We start from the raw sequence: 18662 nt of genomic DNA, 5'->3' as shown, positions 1-18662 counted from the left end.
CCCAAGCCCAAATGTCTACATGCAGTTAAGCAGCCCCTTGGCCCGAGTCAGCTTGCACGGGCCAGCCATAGGTTTTTAATTGCATTTTAATAGAGATTTACTTTTGGAAGAGTTAGATGTTGTAGAGACCATGTCCGTTGCAATATTTAATTTGTAAATGTTTGTAAAGCTGAGAATCAGCTTTGCTGGTATAGATCTGGTAAAAGTATACACTGGGGTTCATTCAGCAGTCCCAAATAAAACGTTTCCTGGGAAAATGAACTTTGACTTTAGCCATAATGAGTTGAGTAATTGTTTGTTTAGATTCTTGAAGATCTAAACAATAGTGAAAGTGACAGGGCAAATACATAATATATTGGGGAAAGTCATAGACGTTGCCACAAGTAAAAATAGGAGGCAGTTACTTTTCTCCATCATAAGACAAAGAGGAAACTATTCATGATCAATGTGAGCAAACCATCTGATTTTATGGCATACAAAGATGTTTTATATAATAAGGGAAATTGAGACCACCATAAGGTTTTGGATGAAGTGCTCTTTTCATGCCTACTAGAAGATGAATCACTACATCATTTCTGCTGGCTTTTGCCAGCATAGACTTTGGAAGAGAGGCAGAAAGTGCACCAGGATAGGTTGAGGCATCAGAAAGCATCCACTACTGTCTCTGCATCAGAGAGGTTGTGTGGGGCCAGCACAGCTCAGAAAATTTGGGTGCTGGCCAGGAAGGAAGTCTGGGTGTATGGGGAATGTACTGATTCAATTATGCTCTCAGAAGCCCCAACTGGCAGAGTCCTTGGCAGGAATTAAAGCTGCCTTCCTCTGGCAGAAATCCCACCAGCCGTAATAGTGGGTGAATCCCACCACAAGGGGCCTCTGAGGTCAGTCTGACTTCAGCATTTGAAATGTAAGGTGGGATTACAAATGTCTCATGTTTTTAACAATGCCCAGCAAGGTTTGTGCGGAATGAAGTTTTAATTTCAGATGGAGGTCTGGAGATGGTATGGGGTATTCTCTGAATGGGAGATAACGCTTCAGGTAGAGAGGGTAGTTTCTCCCATTGGCAAGGAGGTAGAGGTTTTTCTCCAGTAATGCTGGAGGATGCTTATGTATTGTAAGTGAAATGGTTGTACAAAATCCTTTTGTTTGAGAGGTTCTGATTTAAAACATACTGGAAGCATCCTTATTTTTCCTTGTTTATTCCAGGGAGATATTTGTTTTGATCTGATTTAGATTTCTGATTTGCTAAAGTTCCATAATGAAAAAGCCACATGCTGTGTGTGCAAGTTGCACATACATAAAACCTGAGGCGCTAGATCTCTGAGTTGAGTTCACAAAAGTAAGACAGCATGTCTTGAACTTATTTATGGGACCTCATTTTGATTGCATTTATGCTGGTGTAAATCAGAGGTAACTCTCATGGAGTTATACTGGCATAAAGCTGGTTAGATAAGAATCAGGCCCATATTTGTCTATATATGAACCATTTAAGAATTTGAAGGGAATTTTCTTACCAGGGAAAACTGATTTTCAAGTCATAGGGATATAATTCCCCATTTTAAATAAGACTTTGTCTATGAACACTTGCCAGCAGATACCCTGGTAAAAAGTGCAGTTAAACAAATGGAAGCTGACATATCTGTTGAGCCTGGGAGCTTAAATTCATAACTTTGCTAGACACTAAAAATCATGATCTGAGGCCTGGTCTACACTGCACAGTCAGGTCAACGTAAGTTGTCGTGCGTCGACCTAGCTGTGGAAGTGTCTTCACTTATATTTGGCTCCCACCAACGTAAGTGCCTCTCTATGCCGATTTAGTAACACTACCTCCCTGATCAGCGTAGAATCAGAGTCGATGTAATTAGGTTGATGTGGTGTCATTGGAGGCAGTGCATTGCTTATAGAATCATAGGACTGGAAGGGACCTCGAGAGGTCATCTAGTCCAGTCCCCTGCACTCATGGCAGGACTAAGTATTATCTAGACCATCCCTGACAGGTGTTTGTCTAACCTGCTCTTAAAAATCTCCAATGATGGAGATTCTACAACCTCCCTAGGCAATTTATTCCAGTGCTTAACCACTCTGACAATCAAGAAGTTTTTCCTAATGTCTAATCTAAACCTCCCTTGCTGCAATTTAAGCCCATTGCTTCTTGTCCTAGCCTTGGAGGTTAAGAAGAACGATTTTTCTCCCTGCTCCTTGTAACAACCTTTTATGTACTTGAAAACAGTTATCATGTCCCCTCCCAGTCTTCTCTTTTCCAGACTAAGCAAACTCAATTTTTTCAATCTTCCTTCATAGATCATGTTTTCTAGACCTTTAATCATTTTTGTTGCTCTTCTCTGGGCTTTCTTGTCCATATCTTTTGTGAAATGTGGTGCCCAGAACCGGACACAATACTCCAGTTGAGGCCTAATCAGCGCGGAGTAGAGTGGAAGAATTACTTCTCGTGTCTTGCTTACACACCCCTGCTAATACATGCCAGAATGATGTTTGCTTTTTTGCAAGTGTTACACCGTTGACGCATGTTTAGCTTGTGATCCACTGTGACCCCCAGATATTTTTCTGCGATTCCTAGGCAGTCATTTCCCACTTTGTATGTGTGCAACTGATTGTTCCTTCCTAAGTGGAGTACTTTGCATTTGTCCTTATTGAATTTCATCCTATTTACATCAGACCATTTCTCCAGTTTGTCCAGATCATTTTGAATTATAATCCTATCCTCCAAAGCACTTGCAACCCCTCCCAGCTTGGTATCATCTGCAGACTTTATAAGTGTACTCTTATGTCGACTGTTACTGGCTTTCAGGAGCCACCGACAATACAATCAATACAAACGTAGCTGGTGAGGACACACTCCACCGACACAAGGAGCCAAGTGTGCACATACGCAAGCGATTTAATAACTCTGGTGGCTGCATGCCACCATAAGTTAGATCGACATAATATTGTAGTATAGACATGGCCTTAATAAAGACACTGGATGTATGGCTTATTATTACAATCTGTAACCCAGTAACCCTCCTTTTTTGCCCTATGACTGCAAAGGTGCCTCTTCACCTTGAATGGTCTCTTAGAATATGTGTTAACTACTTATGCTAAACAATCTGCTCCAGCTTGTGACACTCTGAGCATCTTTCCTAGACCTGAAGAAGAGCTCTGTGTAGCTTGAAAGCTTGTCTCTTTCATCAACAGAAATTGGTCCAACTACTTTACCCACCTTGTGTCTCTTATATCTTGGGACCAATACGGCTATAGCAACACTGCAAACAACCTTCTATATCTAACATTTTCAATGTGTCTGGCGAGCTATGGCTATGGAAAAACTGTATGCCTGTAGAACTGATAATTATGCTGATACATAATTATCTCATCCCCATTTCACAAGCAATGTAGGCTGGAAAAACTGACTTGTCTGAAGACTCAAACTGGCCTACAGGAATAGTTCCAGGTGATCCAGAACTTGGAGGCCCTTCTAAAGACCCATCCTAGGAGTGACAGTTCTAGAACAGCACCATTTCTCTGTGGATCCAAGTTCTGCCTGGCAAGGACCATGTTCCAACAGAACTTAGATCCACAGAACCATCTGTGGAGAAGGGCCAAAGAGCACAGGCAGTGGAGTGGTCCTACCTGTTCCTTGTTCCCTGCTGTATTTGAAATCAGTATTGTTTTGTTTTGTACATTATAGGCGTGATCTAAGATGCTTCCCTAAATTCAAACACAAGAGGCAGAAAATGGCTGGAGGGCACATATTGCAGTGAAAGCACAGAGTCAGCTGGGTCCATGAGCAAATCACAATATGAAGCAGAGTCAGTTGGGCACTTCCAGCTCCTTATCTAAGGGAAGAAAAGACATCCCCTCCTACATCCAGGCCCCAGTGGTTTTGGTTGGTAGACACAGCTACCGTCACCAGAGGCCCAGACACGATCAGAGGCTTATCTTCTCTCCTTTTTTAGAAGCTCTTTCCTCCCCAGTCTGATGCTGCCTGTCTATACCACAATGTTCTAATATAAAGGGCTCTCATATAAGATACTACCATCTCCTCCAGTGAAACTTTCAAAATTTTCCTTTAGGTAAATCATTATGTCAGATTCAGCTGATAAAAGTAGTTTATTGTTGGAAGTGAAATGACTGATTTATTGTTTTGTTTGTTTATTAGTAAAATAATCATATGCTGCATAGCGTACTTAATCACTCACGGGTCAAGCAGTGTCATGTAATTTTTTATATTCCTGTGATGTTTAAACTGTTCACTGCACTAACACCAGCATGCAAGTCCAAGCTTATAGCATGTAACAGTAATAAAATTGTTGGAAAGCAGAGGAAAGAAAGTACATTATAAGTTGTACATTTCAGTGACCTAATTCCCAAATACAGACTCAGTATTCAGAAGTGACTAGTTTAAGTGACTAGTTTACAAATAGAGAGCCAGATTTCACCTTCCACTTCCATGAAGGGAAAGACTCAGATCTGTTTTGGAGGGATGAAGGGGGGCATAACACTAGGAGGTTCACCTCCGCAGCATTGTCCTATTCTTCTCCTTCTCTCTTCTCTAGCCCCAGAGAAGCCCATCTGTGGTGCAAAAAGAGAATTGAGATCTGCTGGAGGCAGGAGAGCTGTGGGCTATAGAATTTCCGGTGTGGGCGGGAGAAGTTCTCCCGCCGACATAGCTTCTGCCACTCGCAGGGGCTGGAGTAGTTAAGCTGACGGGAGCGCTCTCTCCTGTCAGCTTAGAGCTGCTCTATTAAAGAGCTCTGCGCTGCTGTAAACTCTCTAGTGTAGCTGTGCCAGTAGACATCCATGACTAACACATTCCATAAGACTGCTACAATTCAGGCTGTCACCCTGCTCTTCCCTCAGAGAATCTGCACAGGCAGGGTGTTTGTCCAGTGATATCTTCATAGCCTTTTTCTGTCCCAGCATTTTACATTTGTCCCATACTTTTAAAAGATTTGCACTTAAGAAGAATCTAATATATTGTGATTTTCCTCAAGAGATCAATGATGCTGGGCTTGATTCTCCTCTCACTTAGGCCCAGATACTGCAGAGATTTAAACACATGCTTAAATACATATGCGACGTTAAGTACTTGCATAACTATTTGTAGAATTAAGGGCTTACCCCAGTTTTACATGATTTAACTCATTAGGCTTCAGTGGGGTTACTCCTGATTTACATAAGAAGACAATCAGACCCTCTCTGTGTCTTAGGCCTTGTCTACACTACACAGTTTTGTCGACAAAAGCCGGTTTTGTCGACAAAACAGTGGAAGCATACACACTGCAATGCTCCTTCTGCTGGCAAAATTCTCCTGCTTTGCCAACAAGTGGCTTGACGAGAGGTATAGAGCTTTTTGCGGCAAAGTTATATCAACAATGTGTCGGTGTAGACACCGCATTTGGTTATGTCGTTGTAAGTGGCCTCCAGGAGATGTTCCACAATGCCCATCCTGAATGCTCTGGTCAGCAGTTCAAACTCCACTGCCCTGCACTCAGGTACACAGGCATCTGCCCCTCCCACTTTGAAGGCTCGGGATTTTTTGAAATTCCACTTCTTGTTTGCTCTGTGTGGAGAGCTCACATCACATCTTCCCAGCTGACCATGGCGGCTCCACACAGCAAACGCTCTCCCTCTTGGAGCACATCTGAGTTGTTGGATCTGTGGGGAGAGGAGGCTGTGCAGTCCCAGCTCCGCTCCAGCCATAGGAACTTCGATACCTATGGGCAGGTTTCCCATGGCTTGTTGGATAAGGGCTACAACCAGGACACGCAGCAGTGCCATGCGAAGATAAAGGAGCTGAGGCAGGCATACCAGAAGGCACGGGAGGCCAACTGTGCTCCTGTGCTCTGCCAAAGACCTACCGCTTCTATAAGGAGCTGGATGCCATCCTTGGCGGCAACCCCACCTCCATGAGCCCCATTGATACTTCATTGGGGCTGGAGGCAGGAGACAGTGGACTCAACCCCGAGGATGAAGTCGTGGACGAGGAGGTCGAGTTGGAGGATGATGTGGAGCACTCAGCAGGGTCTAGCCAGTCCCAGCAGTCCGTCTCTGGCGTGCATGATGCAAGAGAGGAGAGCCCAGGTGAGTGATCTTTTTGAGTTGATGCTGCTCGGTTATATGAGGTAGAGCTGTCCTTTGCTCTGTATATTCTAGAAGTGGGTGAAGGGATAGAAATGTACAAGACTAGATGTGTTTCTGTGTGCTCCACATTTCCTTGTGCGGCAGAACAGAGTGTTAATGCACACTGAGATTTCATGGGAATCTTCCAGAGAGATCTCTAGGAAACTGTCCTGGAGGTACTCGCCAGTCCTCTGCTGGAGGTTCCTTGGCAGAGCTGGTTTGTTCCTTCCCCCGTTGTAGGAAACTTTCCCGTGCCAATCGGCAATCACTTGTGCCGGGACCAAAGCGGCACACAGGCGAGCAGCATAAGGACCAGACCTGAAGCCGCACATGTGCAGGAGATGCATCCTTGCTAATGCTCAGGAGTGAGATATCTGCTTCAATGACCCCTGCCTGTGGAAAATGATGGCAGAATTTACAATATTGTCCCTAGTCACCTGCAGTGATCCCCTTAAAAAACACCTAGACCCTTTGCCCCATCTTGAGCACCGAACCCCCCACTCCCCCATGCCCCCCAGGCTGAACTCACGGTGTTTAGGGTGTTTGCTGAGATGTGTGCTTGCCAAGGGACGGTGAGAAAGTGATTTGTATGTAAAAAGAGGTGTATTTTACTATAATGATTCAGTGCTTTATGTGAACTAACAATCATGTTTCTTATGCTTTTGTAGATGTGATCTTCAGGGGAACCCTCTACACACTGATGGAACACCTCTGCCAGATAAGGAAGTGACAAAGGCAGAGCAAGGAGGACATGTTCCGAGAAGTACTCCAATCCTCAGAGGCCGAAAAAAGAGAACACACGGAGTGGAGAGAGACCCTGAAGGAAGATTTTTAAATAGAAAGGCAGGACAGAAAGGAGAGTGAGGAGCACATTGTAAAGGGTCACAAGTGGATGATAAAAGTGATGGAGGAGCAAATAGATGTTGAACTCCCTAATCACGCTCCAGGTAGTACTCGCTTCCCTCTGCAGCTGATACAGAACTGTTTTCCATGCCCTTCCCAAACTCCTCCCACACATTCCTTGCAATGTCCCGGAACGTCTCGGTACCCCATTCACTCCACCCCTTCAGACAGCTTCCAAAATGATAATTGGACTTACACACAGCTGTGAGAGCCTACACTGCCCTGCACTCTTATCTCTCTTCCCACCAAACCTTTTGTGTGCGTTGTTAATTGATATTAAATAAAAACGAACTCTCTGAAAGATAACCAATCTTTATTTGTCTCCTACAGGTAGTTATTGCTGCTGGGAGTAATACATAGTAGCAATTTGATCATTTGCTGACTACAAATTCTGGGCAGGAATCATCACAATTTTCATGCAAGGCGGCAAGCTAACAAAAGCATGGCAGAGTACTGTACAGAAAGACAGATTACTGGTGCTCATTGTCAAAATGTCACCTCAAAGCCTCTCTGATTCAGATAGCCCCCTGTTGTGCCCTTCTAATAGCCCTGGTATCTGGCTGCTCAAATTCAGCAGCCTGGCGATCCACCTCCACACTCCACCCTAGGGGAAACTTTTCACCCTTAGCCTCACAAATATTATGGAGCACGCAGCAGGCTTCTATGACCACAGGAATATTTTCCTTATTTAGGTCTAACCTGCCATAAAGGCAGCACCAGAATGCTTTTAATCTGCCAGAGGTACATTCTACAGTCATTCTGCACCTGTTCAGCCTATTGTTGAAGCATTTCTTGCTGTTGTCCAGGTTTCTGATATAAGGCTTCATGAGCCATGGGAGTAAGGGGTGTGCTGGGTCTCCCAGGATCACTATGGACATTTCAACATCCCCCCACTGGAATCTTCTGGTCTGGAAAGAAAGTTCCTGCTTGAAGAGCAGCAGAATACGGACCCTGGACTTCAGAAAAGCAGACTTTGACTCCCTTAGGGAACTGATGGGCAGAATCCCCTGGGAGAATAACATGAGGGGGAAAGGAGTCCAGGACAGCTGGCTGTATTTTAAAGAATCCTTATTGAGGTTGCAGGAAAAAAACATCCCGATGTGTAGAAAGAATAGTAAATATGGCAGGCGACCAGCTTGGCTTAACAGTGAAATCCTTGCTGATCTTAAACGCAAAAAAGAAGCTCACAAAAAGTGGAAGATTGGACAAATGACCAGGGAGGTGTATAAAAATAATGCTCAGGCATGCAGGAGTGAAATCAGGAAGGCCAAATCACACTTGGAGTTGCAGCTAGCAAGAGATGTTAAGAGTAACAAGAAGGGTTTCTTCAGGTATGTTAGCAACAAGAAGAAAGTCAAGGAAAGTGTGGGCCCCTTACTGAATGAGGGAGGCAACTTAGTGACAGAGGATGTGGAAAAAGCTAATGTACTCAATGCTTTTTTTGTCTCTGTCTTCACAAACAAGGTCAGCTCCCAGACTGCTGCACTGGGCAGCACAGTATGGGGAGGAGGTGACCAGCCCTTTGTGGAGAAAGAAGTGGTTTGGAACTATTTAGAAAAACTCGACGAGCACAAGTCCATGGGGCTGGATGCACTGCACCCGAGGGTGCTAAAGGAGTTGGCGGATGTGATTGCAGAGCCATTGGCCATTATCTTTGAAAACTCATGGCCATCAGGGGAGGTCCCGGATGACTAGAAAAAGGCTAATGTAGTCCCCATCTTTAAAAAAGGGAAGAAGGAGGATCCGGGGAACTACAGGCCAGTCAGCCTCACCTCAGTCCCTGGAAAAATCATGGAGCAGCTCCTCAAAAAATCAATTCTGAAGCACTTAGAGGAGAGGAAAGTGATCAGGAACAGTCGGCATGGATTCACCAAGGGCAAGTCATGCCTGACTAACCTAATTGCCTTCTATGAGGAGATAACTGGGTCTGTGGATGAGGGGAAAGCAGTGGATGTGTTATTCCTTGACTTTAGCAAAGCTTTTGATACGGTCTCCCACAGTATTCTTGCCGCCAAGTTAAAGAAGTATGGGCTGGATGAATGGACTATAAGGTGGATAGAAAGCTGGCTAGATCGTCAAACTCAACCGGTAGTGATCAATGGCTCCATGTCTAGTTGGCAGCCGGTATCAAGCGGAGTGCCCCAAGGGTCAGTCCTGGGGCCAGTTTTGTTCAATATTTTCATTAATGATCTGGAGGATGCCGTGGACTGCACTCTCAGCAAGTTTGCAGATGACACTAAACTGGGAGGAGTGGTAGATACGCTAAAGGGTAGGGATAGGATACAGAGGGACCTAGACAAATTAGAGGATTGGGCCAAAAGAAATCTGATGAGGTTCAACAAGGACAAGTGCAGAGTCCTGCACTTAGGACGGAAGAATCCCATTCACTGTTACAGACTAGGGACCGAATGGCTAGGAAGCAGTTCTGCAGAAAAGGACCTAGGGGTTACAGTGGACGAGACGCTGGATATGAGTCACCAGTGTGCCCTTGTTGCCAAGAAAGCTAATGGCATTTTGGGCTGTATAAGTAGGGGCATTGCCAGCAGATTGAGGGACGTGATCATTCCCCTCTATTCGACATTGGTGAGGCCACATCTGGAGTACTGTGTCCAGTTTTGGGCCCCACACTACAAGAAGGATGTGGAAAAATTGGAAAGAGTCCAGCGGAGGGCAACAAAAATGATTAGGGGGCTGGAGCACATGACTTATGAGGAGAGGCTGAGGGAACTGGGATTGTTTAGTCTGCTTTCAACTACCTGAAAGGGGGTTCCAAAGAAGATGGATCTAGACTGTTCTCAGTGGTAGCAGATGACAGAACAAGGAGTAATGGTCTCAAGTTGCAGTGGGGGAGGTTTAGGTTGGATATTAGGAAAAACTTTTTCACTAGGAGGGTGGAGAAGCACTGGAATGGGTTACCTAGGGAGGTGGTGGAATCTCCTTCCTTAGAGGTTTTTAAGGTCAGGCTTGACAAAGCCCTGGCTGGGATGGTTTAGTTGGGAATTGGTCCTGCTTTGAGCAGGGGGTTGGACTAGATGACCTCCTGAGGTCCCTTCCAACCTGATATTCTATGATTCTATGATATGTGCTAGTGTTCCTGTAGATGTATGTGTCATGCACCTTCCTGGACCACGCTGTGTTGATGTCAGTGAAACACCCACGGTTATCCTGCAGTACCATAGATAAGTATCCCTTTGTATTGATGTACTCCATCACAAGATGGTCTGGGGCCAAAATTGGAATACGTCTGTCACCTATTGCCTCACTGCAGCTATGTAGTCCCATTGCCGCAAAGCCACCCACTATTTCCTGCACATAGCCAAGAGTCACAGTCTTTCATAGTCCATGTGATTAATGGACCTGCACACTTGTGTTAACACAGCCCCAATAGTTGACTTCCTGACTCCAAACTGATTTGTGACTGACCGATAGCAGTCTGGAGTCGCCAGCTTCCACACAGTGATCGCCGCGTGCTTCTCCACCAAGAAGGGAGCTCTCATTTTGGTGTCCTTGAGCCGCAGTGCTGGGGCAAGTTCCGCAGACAGTTCCAAGAAGGTGGCTTTCCACATCAGAAAGTTCTGCAGCCACTGCTTGTCATCCCAGACCTGCATAACAATGCCACCACTTGGTGCTTGTTTCCCCAGCCTAGAACTGATGTTCCACTGTGTTCAGCTGCTCCCTGAATGCCAAAAGTAATCTGATGTTGTTTCTTTCCATTGCACACAGCAAGTCAGGCAACTCTGATTCCTGTTCAGATTGGGGGTTCATGATCTACTGCATGACCATCTGTGACATGTTCATAACAGTGACCACAACAGTAGAGAGCAGTTCAGGATCCATCCTTTCAGACCGAGATGGCTGGCATGCAGTAAACGGGCCGTTGAAAAATGCCATAAAATGCAGTCGAAAGCCCGTGGAATCCTGGGACAGAAAAAACTGCATCGTAGGACATTGAGCCTGCATCCATGATGCACTGCGATCCACTCCACCTTCCCACAACTCCTAGCTGCAGAAGGTGGCGAGTAGCACAGTGGGATAGCTACCCACAGTGCACTGATCTCACTGTTGATGCTAGAGCACCAACTGTGGACACACACAAGTGATGTAATTAAACCGGTTTCTGATCGTCTGTGTAACTTGAGTCGACAAAACTGTGTAGTGTAGACAAGGCCTCAGAGACATAGTTTGAGTAGTGCTTGCTGTTTTGCAATAGTCCCTGTTGCTCATTCTATCTTTATTGTTATCTACAATACTGAAAGACCAGATACTCTGAAGGTCAGACATCCACATAATATAAACTCATCCTGGTCTGCAGACAGGAAGAGAAACCAGTTAAAATTTTGGCTTTCTTTGTGATAGGAGCAACAATGAGAAAAAGATAAGAGATAAAAATCCCTGTTTCTTTGGTAGGAAAAACTTCTTTAACATTTTCCTTATAAGACAGTGTTTTGAGATTAGGGGTGTTCTTGTTTGGAGAGGGAAGCTTGTCTATTTGGGTTATTCCTTACTTAAAGGACTGGCAATGGAACAGTGCAGAGAAGGTCAATAAACTTTTAAGGAAATTTGTGGCTGCCAACCATTATCCAATCTGGATTCAGACAATGCATGTGGAGAACTTTATTGTTAGTTGTTATTATTTTGGTTCGTTGGTTGGCTTTTTGTTTTGTTTTTGTGGGGACGGGGGAAATTAAGTGCACTGTTTTAGTGCTCATGAAAAGTATTGGATTGACAATACTGGAAACTGAAGTATTCCACCCATGGATAATATGGAGCACAAACGGTAGTGCAGGCTTCCCCACCTTGCCCTATATCACCTCTTTGCCCCAGCCCAATCCTGGAGAGAACCACATCTAGGGATCAGAGGGTGGTTCAATCAGGGCCGCCCAGAGGATTCAGGGGGCCTGGGGCAGGGCCGGGTCTTCGGCGGTGGGTCCCTCTCGGAGGGAAGGACCCGCCGCCAAATTGCCACCGAAGAATGAAGCGGTGGCAATAGAGCAGCCTAATTGCCGCCGATCACGGCTTTTTTTTTTTTTTCCCGGCCGCTTGCGGTGCTTGTACTCACTGGGCGGCGCTCGCCACCGAAGTGCCACCGAAAACCTGGAGCGGCTCACGGGGCCCCTGCGGGGCCTGGGGCAAATTGCCCCACTTGCTCCCCCCCGGGCAGCCCTGGGTTCAATATCCATGCCCAAATCAGTCGCACTGCTGAGAGTGCCTGTTCTGACTGTCTTTTGATTACATGCTCAACTGAGGAGCTGCATTGAGACTATTGTTTTATTTCACGTATATAATTGAACAGCCAGCAGCTGAGAAAGAATTCTGCCCCCGATTGGTGATCCCTGAATTTAAACAGAACAAGCTACCTTGATTTGAGTGACACGGTATGTCTACACTGCCCACGTTACAGCGCAGCCACGGCACCACTGTGACGTGGGCAGTGTAGACACGCTTTATCGCCGGGGGAGAGCTCTCCCAGCGATTAAACCCCCCCACACACACCCTGAATGAGAGGTGGTAGCTTTCCCGACGATAAAGCGCTGTCTATACTGGCACTTTTCAGTGCTAAAACTTTCATTGCTCAGGGGGATGTTTTTTCACACCCCTGAATGACTAAAGTTTTAGCACTGAAATTGGCAGTGTAGACACAGCCTAACTCTCTGACCAGTCTATTTCTGGTGTTGTTTGGGGAGCATTCACTTAGTTTCAGTGCAGTTACATCAATTTTACTTGAAAAAAGCTTCCCCTCCTCACCTTCCCTCTGCAGAGCTATCCTCCAAAGACAAATGTTTTGAATACTCCATCAAGGGTGCGGTTTGATGGGTCTACTCCAAATCTGAATGCTCCCACAGATAAGGTTTCAAATATTAATAAAGTTTGCTGAGGAGTATCTAGATCTTCTTTGTAAGACATGAACTATACCAGACACTCTATACATACAACCCAAGAATCTTGAAGATTTACATATGCCTCTATTGTAAACGGATCTAAATTAGTCTTTGTAATCTCTAATTTATTATACTTTTCATTTTGAAAAGAGACTAAGGGCTTATCTACAGTTACAGTGCTGCATCGGTGCAGCTGCACCACTGTAGAGCTTAATGAAGATGCTACCTATACTGATGGGAGAGCTGCTCCCATCTGCATAGATCTCCACCTCCCCAAGTGGTGGAAGCCCTCCCATCGACATAGCACTGTCTACACAAGGGATTAGGTTGGTATAACTATGTTGCTCAGGGGTGTGGATTTTCCACAACTTGGAGCTACCTAGTTATACCAACATAAGTTTGTAGTGTACACCAGGACTTAAACTGTGGACTGGAAAGTCAGTCTTATCTGACTCAGTTGACCTAATGGAGTTACACCAGTGATGAATTTGGGCTATTCTGTTTAGTAAAAACTTTTTAAAGTCTGCCTTTTGAAAGGTTATTCCTGGTATATTCTCTCAATCCAGGGTGTTTTTTCCCTCCTAATTTTGCTAAAGAGATTGGTTTAATGCAGTGGTTCCCAAACTTGTTCCGCCGCTTGTGCAGGGAAAGTCCCTGGCGGGCCGGGCCAGTTTGTTTACCTGCCGCGTCCGCAGGTTCGGCCGATCGTGGCTCCCAGTGGCCGTGGTTCGCTGCTCTGGGCCAATGGGAGCTGCTGGAAGCAGCACAGGCCAAGTGATGTACTGGCTGCTGCTTCCAGCAGTTCCCATTGGCCCGGAGCAGCGAACCGTGGCCACTGGGAGCCATGATCGGCTGAACCTGTGGACGCGGCAGGTAAACAAACTGGCCCGGCCCGCCAGGGGCTTTCCCTGCACAAGCGGCAGAACAAGTTTGGGAACCACTGGTTTAATGAACCAGCAACTTGCAAATTATGCTGTTTTGCTATTCATAACAGTTCTCATACTGTAAGCACAGATGGCTAACTTTCCACTGACTGCAGCCGAAAAACAAAATGGCTGAGGCCATGTGGGGAAAAAGAGGTACTCTTTGTTCAAAAGGCACAAAAACATCTGTCAGGAAAAATGGGCAAAAGCCAGCTGATCTATATTTATTACTATTTCTTTGTTTTTTTTTTATTTATGAAAGTTCTCATGATTCAGATTAATTCTGTTTGTACCATATTTATTATTGTTTCACCTACCTTGAAATGTGAATTGTAAGAGCTTTAATAAATGGACTAAAAGGCTATCTGGTTTCATTGCAGCTCTTGTTGGTATCTGGTATCATCCTCTGCTGAACTAATTTTGTTACTTCTAAGAGCCACGCTTGTCATTGGTTCTCATCATATAACATTCCCTCTCTCTCTATGGTACTTTATGGCCCTCGTTACCTTAGTATCAGTGTGCCTCACAATCTTTAATGTGTTTTATCATTACAACACTCCTGCGAGGTGGGGAAAAGCTATTATTTCCTATTTTACAGATGAGGCCAAGAGAGAGTAAGGCTTCAAATCAGTGAAAGTTAGGGACCTAAACACCTTTGAGGATCTGGGCCTAAGTGATTTCTCCAAGGTCACACTGGAAGTCTGTAGCAAGGCAGGGAATTGAACCTGGGGCTCCTGCATCGCAGGCTAGCCCCCTAACTCATGGGACAGCATTATCTCCACTAATGATGTACAGAAGTTCTTTTTCCACTAGTTGTGGAAAAACACCACTGTTACAAAACTGTCAAGACCACTGACTTGTTCTACAATAATTCAGTTAGCTTCGTCAATAAGATAAATGTGTAAATAATGAAAATATTTCAACCAGGTCATTACATGCTGTAGACTTAGTCATGTACAAGGGAATGTATTGAATTTAAAAAAGTTTATATACTTTACTATGTAACGTTAGATAAGTATTGGAACATATCAGGGCTTAACCTAAACTGAACTTTTGGTTTTGAATCTTAAACAATGACAACTAATTATTAAATAATTACTTATGTCAAATCTCATCAGAGGGAGTAGTTGCTATTTATCCATGTGTGAACAATAACTGTACACTGAACGCAGATGGAGAACATACGTACTGGGCCCTCTGTTGTCTTAAAGTAGAATTCAGACACTGTAACGTAACCAGGTCTATCATTCTCTTTCATAGTAATGAATCACCAACACCAGCAACAAATGACACCAAGTACAACCATGTCCCAGCAGAGCCATCCTACCCAGAACCCTCAAGGTGGGTTGTTGAACATGCCCAATGCACTGACTACCCAGCAGCAGCAGCAACAGAAGCTGAGGCTTCAAAGGATCCAAATGGAAAGAGAGAGAATTAGGATGCGCCAGGAGGAGCTTCTGCGACAGGTACTGCTACTCTTTCTGCAAACATTTTTCATTTGATGCATCTATGTTTTTTTCTAGGCACAAACCACAAACAAGTACAGCCAGAATTAATTTTTCTTTTAGATAAAGAGAACAAAAAAAGGAAATAGTCTTAGCGAGTACATGATATGTGTGTTTCTTTTCACAAACTGCACTGAACAGAACACAAAGTGGCTACTTATTTCTCCATCTAAAAGTCCTTAGAAATTTAAAGGTGCAGTATATGGGGAAAAAAAGAAGTCCTGACAGTTTCATAACTAAATACACAATAGCTATAACAGCAGAGAGTAGAGACCAAATTCTGCTCTTTTGCAACTGTGTACATCCAAAGTAATTCTGTTGATCTCAGCTGAATTTACACTGATTTGAGTGAAAGCAGAATTTGGCTCTAGCATAACACTGTGGGCCAAATCTTGGTCCCATTAAAGGCAATGGCAAAACTCCCAGAATTTGTTCCCAACAGTCTGTCTTAGAGGTTTGGGGCCAAATTTTGTTACTGGTGGCATTTTGCCCTTTGATTACAGTACAACTTTGAGTTACATCTCACATGAATGTGGTCTGGCTGGTAATTTTTCCAGGGGCAGTGTGGGTTTTTTTGTTTTTTTACATTTTGTGTATTCTTATTTTTAAGGCTCAGCTTTATAATGACTCATACAATACAAATAGATATGTAGCTTCCTTTGCACTGCTTTAAGGAAATAAACAGTTTTAACAATTGCAAAGGATGTGTTTCTTCTGTTAGGGAGTACTCTGCTGATGATGTTATGTTATATAGTATATTAATCAACTTCCTTAGTGAACACAAATAACCTGTTTCCCTTAGGAACACAGTGTGAACGGAGTACGTTTTATTGAGGATATTATGGTCATAGACCGTAGCCTTGTAAATGGGCAGTCAGAGTTCCAAACATCTAAAAAAATGGTGCATTTTCACCGAAGAAAAATCTTAGAAATCTGTTGCTTTAATTATTATTTCATGATTACAGTCGTCTTGACTTGGGATTTGTGCCTAAATACATGTGGTTATTTCAGGGTAACATTTGTTTATACTGTATTTCTAAATACAGTATCACATTTCTTGGCAGCAAATAGAAGTATGTTTTCTCTTACGGTAATGACACCAATTGACATAATATTTCTGGTGTTTTATTAGTGTACTGTAAATGTACCAGTGTTTGTTTGCTTGTAATAGTCACTATCACAATATAATTTTGAAATTCCTTATTTTGATCTTAGATATCTCTTTTATAGTGATTGGTGCAAGTAGCAAAGAGGAGCTCAAATCAAAATTCCTTATGTAAACGCCCCTAGACCGTGGCAGAATCTGGCCTCTGACTATCTTGCCACAATTAAGTGAATCTACTTTTTCTTCTTTTTATTTTTTTTACCTAGGGAGGTGAATTATTGAGGGAAGATGTGTTAGTGATGAGAATAGACTGGAATGTTTAGAACATATTGTGGGGAGCAAGGAGCAAAAGTGTCATCATGTCGTTGAAGCTTTTAAGAGGGAAACAGAGATCTGGATTATCAAAGCAGATGTTACCAGAAAGGGATGTTTGCCTGCCCATGTAGGACCTAACTTATTTTAGGACAGATGGAAAGTTTCCTCAAAGCCACAAATTCACAGCAAGCTGGTTCGTTTCTCCTTGCCAATATGCGGCAAAAATGTAATGAATGGTGATTACCTCCTTTTCCTCTGTTAGCCTCAAAGTGCCTAGGAGCATTACTGATAAAAGGAATAAGAAGTCCAAGGTCCTTCCAGAACATTTTACCATGTATTTCTGCCATCAAAACTTTGGGACGTCTCCAGTCTGGAGTTCTTTTTTCTTGGAGTCTTATTTGAATTATCACTGTAACAATAGTATCTACAGATGGATTGCAAAGAATCAACAATTTTCCTCTATTTTGGGATTTCCTATGTGTAGCTGTTAGTGCAGATTTTGGCTCAAAGTTACAGGTTCTGCTATTAAATACTGGTGTTCTGTACCAGCACAGGAAGGATTGCTAACATAGTGAGAAAGGACACCTATTTTAACTATATGATGTAAAGAGTAGAGCTGGACAAATATAGCATAAGAGAATTTGCAAATACCCTTTCTAATAAAACGTGCTAATTTGCTTCACTAGTATTTACAACTCCTTTCATCCTTTTTTCTACAAATATTTCTATGAACACATTTAAAAAAAAAATTTTTAAAGATTGCATCAAGACACTTTGAAACTTTGCATAACACCGTCTAGTTACATTTTTAACAAACAAGAAAAAAATCAAAGATCAAAATGCAGTCCTGTTATAGGCCTGGATCCAGCAAAGCACTTAAACACGTGCCAAATTTTAAGTTAATAGTTCCAGTGCCTTCAGTAGAACTACTCACATGTTTATAGTTAGGCATATGCTTAAGTACCTTGCTGAATTGGGGCCGCAAAGCAGAGACAATTCCACTGAAGCCAATTGAATTTTATCTGCTTATGCCAGTACTGAATTTGGCCCTTAAAGTTTAGGCCTAATCCTGCAAACATCTTGTACCCAAATTCTGTACTCTCACACCTCATATAAGTCCCTTTGATGCTGCAAGTACATGTGTGGCAAGGAGCAGGGAGTCATATTATGCTTCTTCACATGTGAATAAAAGTATGATGACGCACTAGGTGTAGTCCTCCACACTGAGCAGTCTGCTCCACCCCCAGCCACAGTTCCACTCCCCTCCCAGCCCAACCCCAGCCCCAGATGCCGCTGTGCCCTGCCCCCAGCCCAGCTCTGGCCCCAGCCCCAGCTCCACTCCGCCCACTGGTCCACCCGCAGCCCAGCTCTGCCCTCATTCCCTCTCCACCCCCAGGCCAGCTCCGCCTCTAGCCCCAGCTCCTTCCCCATACCCAGTTCTGCCCCCAGCTTTGCCTTCAGCACAAGCTCTTCTGCTGAGCCAACTATACAGTAATGGAGGGAGGGCACAGACAGATCCCATTACTGGTAAGGGGAGGCACGACAGGAAAAGTTTGGGCCCCACTGCCCTAGAAGATAAAGTGTAAAGAAAAAAAAGTATCTTTGCAATCTGTAGCCTGTAGTCTTAATCAACAGGAACTTTATAAACTTCTTGTCAGCAGTCAGAGCAGTACTGAGGCCTAGCAGGATGATGGAGTGTAGCAAACCCCTGAGGGGCTTCATTGTTGAAACATTGTTATTCCTATCCTAATCCTTCACTGCTGCTTTTGCTTTTTTTAATGCAACCTGTCTAAGAAAAAAATGCTGAGTAAGTGTATGTGCTTGCTGCTAGGCGACCGAAATGAGGTGAAAAGGGTTTGGGTGAAAGGGAGTGGAATTCTTTTGGCAGGTCCCTCAAATCTCTTTTCAGCTT

General features: G+C 44.0%; 1 protein-coding gene across 1 annotated transcript in view; it reads left to right on the top strand.

Annotated features, from left to right (window-relative positions):
• WWTR1 (WW domain containing transcription regulator 1) overlaps positions 1 to 18662 on the top strand; it is a 121747-nt gene that overhangs the window by 83456 nt on the left and 19629 nt on the right. The window contains exon 3 of the mRNA XM_024208591.3: positions 15086 to 15291. Coding sequence (XP_024064359.1) covers positions 15086 to 15291 — 206 coding nt within the window. The remainder of the gene's footprint in view (positions 1 to 15085; positions 15292 to 18662) is intronic.

Source organism: Terrapene carolina, unplaced genomic scaffold (genome assembly GCF_002925995.2).
Source record: "Terrapene carolina triunguis isolate 2854851 unplaced genomic scaffold, T_m_triunguis-2.0 Scaffold88, whole genome shotgun sequence".
Lineage (NCBI taxonomy): Eukaryota > Metazoa > Chordata > Testudines > Emydidae > Terrapene > Terrapene triunguis.
This window is presented reverse-complemented; position numbering and strand designations above follow the sequence as displayed.